This window comes from Geotrypetes seraphini, chromosome 4 (genome assembly GCF_902459505.1).
Source record: "Geotrypetes seraphini chromosome 4, aGeoSer1.1, whole genome shotgun sequence".
Classification (NCBI taxonomy): Eukaryota; Metazoa; Chordata; class Amphibia; order Gymnophiona; family Dermophiidae; genus Geotrypetes; species Geotrypetes seraphini.
The window spans coordinates 286,767,768-286,783,574 of record NC_047087.1 but is presented as its reverse complement, the minus strand read 5'-3'; the positions used below and the strand labels follow the sequence as shown (position 1 = coordinate 286,783,574).

Sequence of the window (15,807 nt, the reverse complement as noted above, 5' to 3'; positions counted from 1 at the left end):
TACACAAGTAATATTGTTTAAATTTTAGAAGGACTTTTTTCAGATAGGTAAGCACAAAAATGTAAAAAAATAAAAACATCCTAAAAATGTTATGTTATCAAACCATTAGACCAAATTTTATCACATTGGCAGGATAGGATAGGAGACAGCATACAACCAGGTGTATGCTATTATTCAAGAAAAAATTACTTTTACCATAAAGTTATCAGTGACCATGCCAATCAAGAGAGTTACTGGCATTCACATTCTGTACAAACACTTCTGCTGTCATCTCTTAGGATGATATGGCTGATATAGAAGGACTTTAAAGAAACCCCACCTGGTTACTTATGCCCATGAAGTTCAGTTTATCAATTCCAGAACCGGATATCTCTTTCAGGGCCGATGTCTGTTTTTCATCCAAGAAATTTATCTCTGGGAGGCTGATATTTAATTTTCCAAGTGTTGCATTGATTTCATTGGCATACTAGGATTTTAATGAAAATAAAGTGCCACAAGAGATGTCATTTCTAAATTGCTCCAAATATGACAAACCCCCAAAATGCATTTTTGTAAGCAGCATTGCCCAAGGGAGCCATTTTTTAACAGAGAGATTTTCAGCACATTAAATAGCATCATACAGTACCACCCTGCCCAGCTTCCTACCCCAGTCCTTCCACAACAAAATCTTATTTAGACTAGTAACAATAATGATAAATATGGATGGCTAACTACAGGCAGGAAAACTCTACCAAACTTAAAACAAATTTTCAAGCCAAAGTGTGTACGTTAATTTCTTCACAGGGCCTGTCCTACTAATGAGTAACTGTTTATTGTTCATGGCTCCACGCTTTGGTCTGGATCTTTAGCCTCTATTGATTTATGCAAATGAGTTGCCACAAAGACTCTGAACATGGCCCCCATCTCTCCTCACCCTCCCACAAGGTGCCCCTGCTCTTATCTCTGTTTGCTGTCTTCTCTTAGTCCTTTCATTCTTCTGATAGCCTCCTCCTCCCTCTTTCTTTCATATTCCAATGCTCTCTCTCTTTTTTTGGTTATTTATTTATTCAGTTTTTTAGCCTGTCCTCCCAAGGAAACTCAGAACGGCTTACAAATCAGTTACTCAAGCATTTTCCCTATCGGTCCTGGAGGGCTCACAGTTTGCCTAATGGTGAGGCAGTTGATATATAGAGTAATTCTATAACTGGCACGTGCAGTTATGCTCACCATAATTGGTACTTACATGTCCAAGCAAAGATAAGGTCATATTCAAAAAATGGTGCTGAAATTTTGCACTAAGGACTATTCCATTATGGGCACTCTAAGCTGAGTACCAGAGAATGACATGGGGTCCCCATCCCCACAGTAACTCAATTTCTCCATTCCGTCCCCATGAGTTTTGTCTCTGTCCCATTCCTGCAAGCTCTGCCTTAACCGCACAAGCCTCGAACACTTATGATTTTAAAGTGTTTGAGGCCTGTGCAGATGAGGACAGAACTGAGGCATTGGTGGAATGAGACATTATGACATCACAATCTGAACTCTAGAATGTTGCTACTTATGATTTTAAAGTGTTTGAGGCTTGTGCAGATGAGGACAAAGCTTAGGCATTGGTGTAAGGAAAAATTATGTTCTTATGTGCAATTCTGGAGGCCGCATTATCGCAAGGATGTGCTGAGACTGGAGTCGGTGCAAAGAATGGCCACCCGGATGGTCTCGGGACTCAAGGATCTACCATATGAAAAACGGCTTGACAAATTACAGCTATACTCGCTCGAGGAGCGCAGAGAGAGGGGAGACATGATCGAGACGTTCAAGTATCTTACGGGCCGCATCGAGGCAGAGGAAGATATCTTCTTTTTCAAGGGTCCCACGACAACAAGAGGGCATCCGTTGAAAATCAGGGGCGGGAAACTACGAGGTGACACCAGGAAATTCTTTTTCACTGAAAGAGTGGTTGATCGCTGGAATAGTCTTCCAATACAGGTGATTGAGGCCAGCAGCGTGCCTGATTTTAAGGCAAAATGGGATTGGCACATGGGATCTATTCACAGGGCAAAGGTAGGGGAGGGACATTAAGGTGGGCAGACTGGATGGGCCATGGGCCCTTATCTGCCGTCTATTTCTATGTTTCTATGTTTACCTGTTAATTTTGTTTCCTTTAGATGCAGAGATGAATCCAGAGATCAATGGCTATTGGCTGGCATACCTCCTGCATCTTCAGTATTGCTCCTTGCCCAAGCATCCGTAACCATCAATATGCTTAGCATGTAAAAAACGTCTTTCCCATAACAAATTTCAAAAGGTAATAATACAGAATACAAGTATCAATAATAACAGACTTCGAAAGTTGCAAAAGAAAAAACCAACAGTCAATATCCAGAAAGGGTAGGGCTCTGGATTCATCTGCTGCATCTAAAGGAAAGAAAATTAACAGGTAAGAACATAATATTTCCTTCCTTAGCAACAGCAGCAGATAAATCCAGAGACCAATGGGATGTAGCAAAGCAATCCTCAATCTGGGTGGAAAGCAAATGACGCCTCCGCAACAACCGAAGCACTAAACGCTGCCATGACAAAACTCCTTCAAGGAAAAAACTTCTGGACTATGTCCAAGTAACCGCCATTGCTCTGGCTGAATGGTCATGAAGTTCTTCCGCCAACCGCTTCCCTGCCATCAAGTAAACGTAAAGAATGTCCTCCTGGACCCTTCGAGCGATGGAGGCTTTGGACGCTGCCATACATTTGTCGTATTCCTTGAAGAATACAAAGAGGTGATCTAAACGACTAAAAGTCGTTAGAAACCTACACATTGTGGAGAATGCTACGCACTTTTAAAAAAATGCAGTGAAGAAAAGCTCGCCTCCCCATTCCTCCTCCCAGGAAGAAGGAAGGGAAAGTGAGAGTGGCATAAAAGAAAGGATGACACCACCTTAGAAAAAAATTGTGGTACTGTCCGAACTGACACTCCAGAATTTGTAAATCAGAAATAAGAATCCCCGCTGTACAAGGCCTGCAACTCATAAAACCGCTGAGCTGAAGCCATGGCCACAAGAAACACCGTGTTCAACGTCACAGCCTTTTAGAGTCTCAAACGACAGGGTTGAAATTAAGCCTTCTGTAAACTGCGAAGAAGTACCTTAAGACTGTACTCTGGACACGGCTTCTTAAGAGGTGTACGAATATATTGTACTCCTTTTAGGAACTGAACTACATGAAGCTGAGAAGTAAGCGAAGAGCGAGATTCCTAGCCCTTGTAACAAGCTAAGATTACTTGAAGCTGAAGGAAATTGAACGCTAAGCCCTTGGCAATACGCTGATGCCAAAAAAGAAAGAATATAAATCATAGAACTCTGGAAGGGTGCCAATGTTGAGAAGTACCCAAGAAAAGAAAAGCTTCCAAAAGGAAGCATAAGCCACAGGTGAAGACTTCTGTATCACCTGGAGAAGAGAAGAAATAACCTGCTTCGCATAACCTTTACACGTCAGCCATGACTTTTCAAAAGCTAGGTCGTAATACCAAAATAGGATGAATATCCATGTTGATCGGACCCTAGGCGAGTAAATTCGGAGAAACCAGGAATCTCAAGAGTTTGGTCGTAGAAAGACTCATCAGATCCGCATAGCAAGGATGGTGCAGCCAATCCAGAGATTCTCTAATTACTGTGCCCTGAAAGCGAGCTTGAGATGGCAAATCCATCCAATCATCAGCCTGGGGAAAACACTTAAAAATAGAAACCAGAGGCGAGAAAGAAGCAACGCTGCTATCTCCTCTGACTGCCACTCCCTGCGTCTGCTGAAGAAGCTAGGAAGCTTTGAATTTCGAGATGAGGCCATGAGGTCTTCTAGTTCTAGCAGATCTCACCTTTATACAAAGAGCTGGAACACCTGAGCAAATAGTTCCCAATTTCCAGGATGTAGAAGATTTTACTACTACTATTTATTATTTCTAAAGTGCTGAAAGACATACACAGCGCTGTACATTTTAACATACAATAGATGGTCCATGCTCAGATTTTGTGGTGAGAAAGTCTATCTAAACCCTTTTCCTGTCCTGTAAAATGAAGAGGAAGATGAGATTCCACCCAGTGATGTAGAACCATTACTTTACTCACCAACTGAGTACATCACATACTTTCCTGGCTGTAGAGAAATACCACTGTCATAACACTGTCCTAAAAGACCTTTATAGTCATTCCGGAAGAATGGTCTGAAACTCCTGAAACGATAGCCCGACCATGCTTCAGTCCAGAAGAATGAACGAGTACTGAGTCTCCTCTTAATACGACTCCTTGTGCTGAGTATTGAAGGCACTTAGCCCCCCAACCCGACAGCCTGGGATGTTTGGTGAATTTGAGCCAGTTCAGCAAAGACCGAGGCATGCGTTTGAAAAGATTAATCTCGTTGAGCCACCAAATTATATTGAGCGACGCTTGAGGAGCCTACTAGATACTACAATTGGAGCCTTGAGATACCAGGAACCACTGTAGCGTTCTCATGTGAAAGCAAGCCGAAGTTCCCAGTGGAGTCACCACCATAGATCCTAGAACCTGTACAGAATCCCATACTCTTGTTCTTGGTGACTGAAGAAGGCAAACCTGAGACTGTAATCTGTTGCCCCAGTCTCTGGGAAGAAACACATTCCTCTCCTACGTGAACAACATCCCCTGATATTCCAATAATTAGTACAGGAGAAAAGAGCTCTTTGGAAATTTGAAGATTCACATCCAAACAATTGAAGAAAAGAAGTTCAAATAAAAGAAATCACCAGTTTGTGTCTGACAAATTGACCTGGCTGGAAGACATCTGAATCAAGCAGTCGTCTAAGAAAAAAAGTACTTGAATCTCCTGTTTGTGCCAAAACACCACTACTGCCCTCATTTTCTAAAATGTTCATGGAGCCGTGGCTAGGCCAAATGGCATCTGCCAAAACTGATAGCGCTGCTCAATGAGAGCTAAGCGAAGATAGTGCAAATTCGGTGACCATAGGGAAATTGTAAATATTCTCACAGTTTTTCTGCAGAAATGTCTAACTCTGAGAACTAATTTACCAGAATGAGATCCAGCCCCCATCTGACCAATTCCCCTATCTTAGGCACTATTAATTAAATGGAATAACTTCTCTTAGTTCCGGAAGAACTAAAACTACTGCCCCGAGTACCAGTAACACTTAAAAGGAGTCTCGCATGAACGTAACCTTTGGAAGCTCAATACATGGTCACTCCAAGAAAGAATCTGAAATGGGAGGAGGATTCAAATAGGCAAGCATCCTGAAAAATGCCCAAAGCCCCCTGACCTGACATCATAGTGAATCCCCCTCACGAGAAAGCATAAAGAGTTACCAGAGAAGTGAAGATCCCTTCAAAATGAAAAGCAGACAGTCGGGGAACGGCTGGACAAGAGCTGTAAATTCTGGAAGAAGAAAGGAACTTTCCCACAAAAAAATCCAGCTTTGAAATGTAAGATGGAGTATGTTGGAATTCTGATAACAGTACTAACTCCAAATAATGTTAGCCAAAAACATACTGCCTTTAAAGTGAAGATGTAATAGATGTAATCTAGAAGCTGCATTGACCGCCCCATGGGAAACAATCTGCATCCTAATTGTTATCAGATAAAGCTCACATCCTTAAAGAGAGCTTCAGGAATGATTCCAACAGCCACATAGCATTTGCTACTCTGTGGGTTTGGGAGAATAGGTAACTTGTCCCTAGTTAGAAGGAGCCACACAGCTCTTCCTGCCAGTTTGAAGGACTGTCTAGCAGGTACCATGAGAAGATGGTGACCTAAGAAATCTGTGCAAGAAGCTTTGAAACTTGCAGTCCCTGGCACACTAGAAATAGAAAAGACAGTTCGGGAATCAATTCTATAGTGCTACCAGACACACACAGCGCTTTAGTGCTACCAGACACACACAGCGCTGCACAGAGGCACAAAGAATAAGAAAATCTCTAAACCTACATTGACTCACCCTTCAGGGACACCGAGAGAGACAAGAAGATACCCGTATGAAACACAGGGTACTCTCATGCCGCTGACATCACTGTGCAGCAATTTGCCTTCTGCCGACCCATAATGGCATAAAAAACAAGACTGGGCGGCTGAGCACAGGGCTGAATCTCTTTCTTAAGCACCGTGAGGCATAACAGTACAGTCGCAATTAAAATAGTTAAATCTTTTCAAGCAGAGAGAGTGGGGAAACACATACACAAGGTATATATCACTGCAACAGTGGCAAAAGCTGTTAACACACTCCTGACGCGTAGAACCCCAAAAACAGGGATGTCACGGAATAGTGACCTAAGTCAGCTGCAAAATAAACTCTGTGAATGCTGCAGTGCTCCTGCTAGCGCTGGAGACCCAAGCGTGTGCCTGTTTCATGCTGAAATGAGCTGGCTCTATCAACAATGCATTAAAAACCTACCCAGAGCCAACCATTAAAATATTTTTCCCACTGTCATGGTATAAAATGCTTCAAATGAACATTGGAGAGAAATAAATGAATGCTGCTTTGTTCTTAACTTAAGAAAATAAGCACATGCCTCTTGCGCTCAGTCAGGAACTGGCTATGTGAAGAACACCCGCAGCCGTCCAAATATTTACTTCCACACGGCCACGGGAACTGCCAAGCAGAGTCCGCCTTGGGGAGAAAGCCCACTACCGCTGTGGCGCTGCTGCCAGAGTATGAAAACAAGCGTGCGCCTACAATACGCGGGAAGGCACTAGTTCCATCAATGGAGTTCTATCCATACACCCGAAGCCCTTTACTGAATAAACTTCATAAAAATGTAAATTTATTTGTTAGTCACTAAACCATTTCCACAACTCTACAAAATATAGCATTTGATAAAAAACATATTCCTTCTGTAGACTCACACCGAACCCGCAGCTCACAACTAGAAACCAGAAAAGAAGTGCAAATAAAACATATAGTCACAGGTTTGTTGATAGTGCCGGGAGATGCCAGTTGCTCAGCACTATGAGGGCAGAATTGTTTAATAGTCACTGTGGTCTCTCTTTTTTTTTTTTTTACAGTGAAAGGAAAGAAGAAAAATCGAGATCCAGTCAGACCCTCTATCATTAGAGGGAGGGTGAGGCAGGGACCTTGGTGGGGGGGACGGACCCAGGTGTACCCCTAAACCCAGCACCGTTCAGCCGGACACCCTGTTTCACTTAAGAGAAACCTCAATAGGAGAAAATAACTATCCAGTCACAGCCAGAATCCAGGAGCTAGTTGAATAGTGACCATCACCTGCTGGGAGATAGAGCATACTGAAGATGCAGGAGATGTGCCAGCCAATAGGACCACCTGTTAATCAATTTCTCTATCTCTACCTGCTGGTAGATGTGTGCTATCCCACTGGTCTCTGGATTCATCTGCTGCTGTTGCTAAGGAATGAGGCATTATAACATCACAGTCTGAGCTCTAGAATGTTGCTACTTATGATTTTAAAGTGTTTGAGGCTTGTGCAGATGAGGACAAAGCTTAGGCATTGGTGGAATGAGGCATTATGACATCACAATCTGACTTCTAGAATGTTGCTACTTATGATTTTAAAGTGTTTGAGGCTTGTGCAGTTGAGGACGGAGCTTGCAGGAATGGGGCAGGGGCAGAGATAGGAAAATAACTCGTCGGAACGGTACGGAAAAATGAGTTCCTGTAGGGACGGGGAAAAATTTGTCCCCATGTCATTCTCTACGGAGCACTTATTATAGCATGGCATTTAGCATGTATTCCTGTGCCTTAAGGATTTACACCTGCTGAAACCCTGTGTAAATCCTGGTACACAAGTTGGGCATGTAATCCCAGTATTCTGTAACACTATATTGAAATTTTTGGAACACCTGAGTCCTGCCCAAGCTTCTCCCAACCCTTTTGGGTTGTGCATGAGACAATTTAGTTGCACTATGTTATAATATAGTGCAGATCTGCGTGCAAATCCAAAATAGTGCCTATTACTGTCAATAAACTGGCAGCTGTAATTAACTGCAGACAAGATGAGAAAATATACCAAAACTCTTATTGCTTTGCAACGGTAATCAACTGTAGAAATATCATTCTCTGTTGTAATACCCTCACGTTTATATTTTCTATTTTCACACATCATTCCACATCACATTGCACCTCATTTACAAGGATTGTGTCCCTTAATCATTTTTTCACACATGTGTTTCTATTTATTTCATGTATATTTCTATAGCATTAAACTAAATGCACAGTTTTGTATTTTCAGAATTGTAAATGCTGTAACAGAAAAAGTATCTGCAGAAAAAGCAGGTGAAAGGTCTCTGGGGGTACTGTTTCCTTCAGCACTTTTCAAGTGTTAATTACATATGCACTGTCGCTTTGAAAATGGGAACACAGAATGCACATTAAAAAAAAGTACCCATGGATTTCGAAGTAATACATGTAGTTTGAAAACGTCAGTTCGGTTGCATGATATGGTTTGTCTGGTTTTATTATCTCTAGACAGAAGAAAAGGGTGGGCACAAAGCACCTCCCCTCCAAATCAAAAAGACAAAACAGAACTCTTCTACTTGAAAAATGATTTAACATCCAGTGTAATTACCAAATGTTATTATATCATTTTTTCAAACACAAAGCTCTATATTTTGGGGTCTTTGTTCACACTTTTTTCTTTTGCATGCTTTTTTTGTGGTACACTTACCTCTGTTTTGTTGTTTTGGATTTTACTATCTACTGTCTATCTAGCCAGCCAGCCAAATGCTAGACAAGACTCATTGTTACCTTCATTTTACAGATCTCTCAGATGAGTTTGAATTTCATTTCTGCTTTGTTGCAGAAACTTCAAACTCAGTTCACAAATGATCACAAAATATTATCCTACTATATATATTGGCAAAAACCATACAGTGGCACACAATGATGGAGAATGAAAAAAGGTAAGAAAAATCAGAGAGGAAAGGAGAGGGAAGTAGCATGTTATTTCAGCCATTTGGCAATAATAATAAAACTTGACATTTCTGCTACTGCAGGGATCTCCAGTATTACTGACCTGGCTAATGTTCAGTATCTTATCCAAGGAGAATGCCTGATCCAGTTTAAGGGTGCTCCATAAAGATTTATCATTGTGGCAATCACTGCAAAACAGGGAACCAACAGATTACCATAGATGTGTGCAAGGCCTTGGTATGATGTAAAATCCATAAAGTCTGAGCACACTGAATAATATAGGCTCAATAATAATAATGTGTTATGCAGTCAAGAGTTTATGCAGACCAAACAGGTATACAGTCAAACCTCGGTTTACGAGTAACCCGGTTTGCGAGTGTTTTGCAAGATGAGCAAAACACTCAGCAAACTTTTGACTCGTAAACCGAGCATCGACTCAATTTGCGAGCCCCCATCCGACCCGACCCGACCGCGGGAACCAACAGTATTGCTCCCCCCGAGGCCACCGGCGCTTCTATCGCCTCTTCCCCCCCCTCCCCGACTGGCCCTGTCCTTACCCCTGCACCGCCAGTGATAAAAGTGCCTGCCGCCGGTCTGCTGCTGAGCCTTGAGCATCTGCGCATGCTCAAGGCCTTCTGGATCTCATCCTCACCGAATTCTCATGAGAATCTGTGACTATATGAGATCCAGAAGGCCTGAGCATGCGCAGATGCTCAAGGCTCAGCAGCAGACCGGCAGCAGGCACTTTTATCACCGGCGGTGCAGGGGTAAGGACAGGGTCAGTCGGGGAGGGGGGGAAGAGGCAATAGCAGCGCCGGTGGCCTCGGGTGGAGCATGAAAGTCGGGGTGCGTCCGGCAGGAGTGAGCCAGCACTTGAGAGTCCCAGCAGAGGGGGTAGTGGCATCTGGAGGGGGGGGGTGCAGCGTCCGGGAGCGGCAGAGCCAACAGTGTCCAATCGGGCTCTGAGGCGGCGGCGGTGTTTGCTTAGCCAGCACCACTCGCAGTGAGAGGCAGTGAACAGCAGCAGAGGAGGAGAATTGGAGGAGCCGTGTGGATGGGTCTGTGGCAGAGGCAGCGGTGGAGGCATCCCTAATGGTAATTAAGTTTTGGGGGATGTGGAACGAATTGTTCAAGTTTACACTAACTCTTATGGGAAAAGTTGCTTTGATATACGAGTGTTTTGGTTTAAGAGCATGCTTCTGGAACGAATTATGCTCGTAAACCAAGGTACCACTGTATTTTATTGTATGTGGAATGTCTATTTAAGTCACTATAGAGTCAATTCTACAAAGAATGCTAAAAGCTAGGTACTAAGCCAGTATTCTGTAATGGCATGTTTTGTAAGTGCATTGAGCTTAACAAACAGTATAAGCAATCTTAACTTTTAATTTCCTACACTGTTACTGGTCTCCAGCCAAACAGAACAGTGATAAGTTGGGTCACTTTGAAGTGGAGATGAAGCAGTCATCCCAAGGAAAATTTTACACTGGATTAATAGACTTTAGAGAAGAAGCCTACTTGCCTAGCTCCAAAACTGTAGGGTTGCCACACATTTGGCATTAGAAACATAGAAACATGACGGCAGATAAAGGCCAAATAGCCCATCCAGTCTTCCCATCCGCAGTAACCATTATTTCTTCCTCTCTCTAAGAGATCTCACATGCCTATCCCTTGAATTCAGATACAATCTCTGTACCCACCACCTCTTCCATGAGACTGTTCCACACATCTACCACCCTTTCTGTAAAAAAATATTTCATTAGATTACTCCTGAGCTTATCACCTCTTAACTTCATCCTATGCCCTCTCATTCCAGAGCTTCCTTTCAAATGAAAGAGATTCCTCATGTGCTGGTCATCTCAAGGAAAATTTTACATTTGGGTGACTCTCCACTGGATTAATAGTCTTTAGAGAAGAAACCTGCTTGCCTAGCTCCAAGACTGTAGGGTTCCCACACATATGACATTAAAAACATAGAAACATGATGGCAGATAAAGGCCAAATGGCCCATCCAGTCTGCCCATCTGAGGTAATCATTATCTCTTCCTCTCTCTAAGAGATCCCACGTGCCTATCCCTTGAATTCAGACACAGTCTCTTTCTCCACTGCCTCTTCCATGAGACTGTTCCACACATCTACCACCCTTTCCGTAAAAAAGTATTTTGTTAGATTACTCCTGAGCCTATCGCCTCTTAACTTCATCCTATGCCCTCTCATTCCAGAGCTTCCTTTCAAATGAAAGAGACTCAACTCATGTGCACTTACACCACATAGGTATTTAAGCATTTCTATCATATCTCCCCTTTCTCGTCTTTTCTCCAAAGTATACATATTGAGATCTTTAAGTCTGTCCCCATACACCTTATGATGAAGACCATGTACCATTTTAGTAGTTTCCCTATGGTCCGAGTCCATTCTTTTTATATCTTTTTGAAGGTGCAATCTCCAAAATTCTACCCAATATTCTAAATGAGGTCTCATCAGGGGCTTCAATACATCCTTTACCCTACTGGCCATACCTCTTCCTATGCACCCTGGCATCCTTCTAGCTTTCGCTGTCACCTTTTCAACCTGTTTGGCCACTTTAATATCATCACATACAATCAAACCCAAGTCTCACATCCTCCAGGGATTCAAGACAAACTTAGACAAGTTCCTACTGAACAAGGACGTATGCTGGTAAGGCTAGTCTCAGTTAGGGTACTGGTCTTTGACCAAAAGAGCCGCCGCGTGAGCGGACTGCTGGGCGTGATGGACCACTGGTCTGACCCAGCAGCGGCATTTCTTATGTTCTTACGTTCACTCTTCTGTTGTGCACATAAGTTCTTCACTCCCTAGACCAGTGGTCTCAAACTTGTGGCCCTGTGGCCCGCCAGGTACTATTTTGAGGCCCTCGATATGTTACCATTGTTCTGGAACATTGCCCGTCTCAATGCTGTAACCTCATGCAAGCGCTTTCCTGTGTCTGAATGCAATTGTGAGGTGGAGTGGAGAGGAAAATCACATACAGACGCAGGAAAGTGCTTGCGTGAGATTACAGCAGTGAGGTGGGCAACGTTCCAGAATGTAAGGTAACCATTGGAGGCAGTGCAGCTTGTGCGTGTGTACATAATTTCGTGAACTCTCGTGAAATTCATCACCTCTCCTGGCAGTGACTGTTTGATGTAAAATGGCAGTTGTGTCCGGTGCTAGAGGAGATGAGAGCTGAAGGCGGTTGTGGACGCGACCACTGGACACTTAAGGCACAAGTTTTCCAGGCACAAGTCGGATATTGATTCTCTCCTCTACAAAAAAGCCTAGAGGACTATACCAAAATCTTGTCTCTTGCAGTTGATACTTTAGAATCTAAATCACAATTTTGCATGAGGTAAAACTCTTTATAGTTTATAAATCTTTCCTTAATTGCTTCTGATAATTTCAGCTATACACAGCTGAAAGCAGTGCAACATGCAGAAAGTGAAAAACTATCTAAACTTCACTTTCTGCATGTTGCACTGCTTTCAGCGGTGTATAGCTGAAATTATCAGAAGCAATCAAGGAAAGATTTATAAACTGTAACGAGTTTTACCTCATGCAAAGTTGTCATTTCTTTAATAAGATATAAACTATTTTTTTCTGCGGCCCTCCAAGTACCCACAAAACCAAAATGTGGCCCTGCAACGGGTTTGAGTTTAAGACCACTGCCCTAGACAGTACCGTTATTTCGGGTTTTTGCAGCCCAAATGCATGACCTTGTATTACTTAGCATGACCTTGTATTAATTAGCATTACATTTTAGCTGCCAAATTTTAGACCATTCTTCAAGCTTCGCTAGGTCTTTCTTCATGTTATTCACACCATCCGGGATGTCTACTCTATTTCAGGTTTTGGTATCATCCACAAAGAGGCAAATCTTACCTGAAAGCCCTTCAGCAATATTGCTTATAAAATTGTTAAAAAGAACAGGCCCAAGAATAGAACTTTGAGGCACACCACTAGTAACATCCCTTTCCTCAGATCATAAGTTCTCAAAGAAATTCAAACAAAGTTTGCCATCAAATGAAAAATTGTTACAACAACAGACAATGATTCCACCTCTGTGAAAGCCTTCTCTGTAATTGGCCAACATGATGATGATAATGAAGATGCACAAGATGAATTAGTCCACACTGCAGACAATCTAATATAATAAAATGATAGGCCGCACATGCGCACTAAAAAAACGTGTTCCCTGATCCGTCGCAAAAACACGAGTGCGCATGCGCGGGTTTTACGTCACCACCTGCTCGCTTAATACGTCACAGCCTCCCTGCTCTACACAAGCCCGACCGCAGCCAGACGACAATCTCCGTTCCTCCTTTGCCACCCATCCCCTTCTCTTCTCCACAGCCTCCCTGCTCTCCACAAGCCGGACCGCAGCCAGACGACGATCTCCGTTCCTCCTGCCGCCGCCGATCTCTGTTCCTCCTTTGACACCCACCCCCTTCTCTTCCTGCGGGCCCGAATGGCGATTCCAGCAGCGTGTGCATCAGTTTTCACACGCTGCTTCGGGCCCTTCTACTGCCCTGATTTGCTCTGCCGCGTCTCTGATGATGTCATCAGGGACGTGCCAGAGTAAATCAGAGCAGTAGAAGGACCCGAAGCAGCATGTGGAGACTGATGCAAGCGCTGCTGTAATCACCACGTTTGTAGTCTGGACCGCGGGAAGGGAAAGGGGGGGTAGAGGAAACGCTAATGCTGCTGCACAGGGAACTGGTGGGGGGGAGGGAAATGGAGGGGGAATGCTGCTTTGGACAGACAGACAGAGGGATAAAGAAGAAAGACACAGGGGCAGGGAGATACACATAAAGACAGACAGGCAAAGGGGGCCAGGGACACAGACAGACAGAAAGGACAGCGGGAGCCGCGTCAGGAGGGGTGCGGGATGCGGCAGTGAGAACTTTTCCAATGGGTGCAACTGGGCGGCTGTCGGGAACCTCTGATCAGGGACAGAGCAAGGTAAGAGTATCATAGGGATAAGAAGGAGGAGGGGGGATAAAAAAGGAAGGGATGCCTACTGCTGGACAGGGGGAGAAGGAAAGAGATGCTGATGGACAGGGGGGGTGAAGAAAAAGGAACAGAGGACAACCAAGGAAAAATAAAGGCAGAAAGAAAGAAAGCGGCTAAGGAGAGAGAGAGAAAGAAATAAAGACAGACACACACACACACATATGTTCTAGCATCCGTTAATGTAACGGGCTTAAAGACTAGTAATGATAATAAAAGTATTCTTCACTATACAAAAGTGTTTCATATAGAGATTCCCTTGATCAATAGCTGCAGACCCAGGCCCAGATGAACTAAAGTTAGCGATCGTCACTAAACCAGTTTTGACTGCTTCAACGACCCTGCCCCCAGACCAGCCCACAAAATTGCCAACTATGGCCTCAGCAGTTATGTGCTGCTGATTATTGGTAGCCCCACACCTATGGCTCAGATTCTATACACTTCTCAAAAGTGCATTATGAGAATACGAGAGCCTCAGTTATTTCCATCATAGGAGCAACGCTGTAGAACAAATTAACTGGACTGCAAAGAGCTCTGTCTGATATTCAGAAGTTTAAGAAAATGCTCAAGACTACACTTTTTACAGAAGCATTCCAATGAATGATATTTATGACTAATTCTGGTGTTTGGATTTAATATGGAGAGCTGTGAACTAGTGCTACCTGATTCAGGAAAAAATATTTCTATTCAATTCAGCCTATTGAATCAATTTTTCGATTCAATTGGATTTTCCTGCCCAATTGGGTGTTTTTTTCCAAACATCCTGTTCACCTCCTTTGCCCTCTCCTATCCACACTGGCACTGTGGTATAAACAAAATAAACAAACAAAAAGACTTTTCCTCTCTCTGTTAAATCCTAGCTCACGTTTGCGGTCTAACACCAGCTCTGGCAGGATACAAGTTTCAAATCTGACACATTGTAATCACAAAACAGAAAATAAAATTATTTTTTCTACCTTTTGTTGTCTGGTCATTTTTCAAATCATGTTGGTCCCAAACTCTGCAATAATCGTCTTCTGATAACTCTCTTGCCAGGGTTTCTTGCCCATTTGTCGTTTTCTTCTTTTTCCGTGGTAACCATCCATCTTCCATCTCTGTCCTCCCCTTCTATTTCCCTCCTCTCCCCCGGAGGTCTAGCATCTTTCCTTTTTTCGTCTCTATTCTCGTAGCTGCAGTGATGGACCCCACCATCCCCAGATCCACCATCTCTCCTTTTCTCAACTACCCTTTCATCCAGCATCCTTCCCATCCATCTGTCCCCCTCCACCAAGTTCATCTCTCCCATCCATCTTCGCCCTATCTCTCCCTCTCCAGTCCACCAACTCCCCCATCTCTCCCTCTCCCCAAGTCCATCTCCCCTCCATGATCTCCCTCAAGTCCATTTTCCCCCCTTCACCAAGTTCATCTCTCCCATCCATCTTCTCCCCATCTCTCCTCCAGTCCACCAACTCCCCTAAGTCCATCTCCCTACTCCCCCCCCCCCCATCTACCTTTATTTTGATGTTACATGTTGCCGGTGGTGGTAGTTATTTAGCGATCCACTCCTGCCACCACTCCTTGCATTTTCTCTCCACTGTGGCCCATCCTCAGTGAAAACTTCCTGTTTCCGCATGGGCAGCCGAATGGAGAGAAGACGTCCGGAATAGTGGCAGGATAGTGAATCGCATTCGCTACCGCCGTTTTTGCCTGGCCAGGGAGGAGAGGAGAAATACTTCTGGCTAGGGAGGAGAGAACCTTGCTGCCGCCGATCTGCATAAAGAGGTCCGTTCGGGCTTTCCCTCTGCCACCGGAGTCCTTGCTTCTGACGTAACTTCCGGTTTTGCAAAACCGGAAGTTACATTATATGGAAGGACTCCAGTGGCAGAGGGAAAGCCCGAATGGGTCTCTAG

At 43.7% G+C, this 15,807-nt stretch overlaps 1 protein-coding gene across 9 annotated transcripts in view; it reads right to left on the bottom strand.

The window, feature by feature from the left end:
* The window catches only part of LOC117358641 (prominin-1-A-like), a 256,473-nt gene that overhangs the window by 80,371 nt on the left and 160,295 nt on the right, over positions 1-15,807 (bottom strand). For all 9 annotated transcript variants that reach the window (XM_033940092.1, XM_033940091.1, XM_033940084.1 and 6 more), the window contains 2 exons: positions 8,997-9,081; positions 320-466 (listed from right to left, as the gene is read on the bottom strand). In XM_033940092.1, coding sequence (XP_033795983.1) covers positions 320-466; positions 8,997-9,081 — 232 coding nt within the window. The remainder of the gene's footprint in view (positions 1-319; positions 467-8,996; positions 9,082-15,807) is intronic.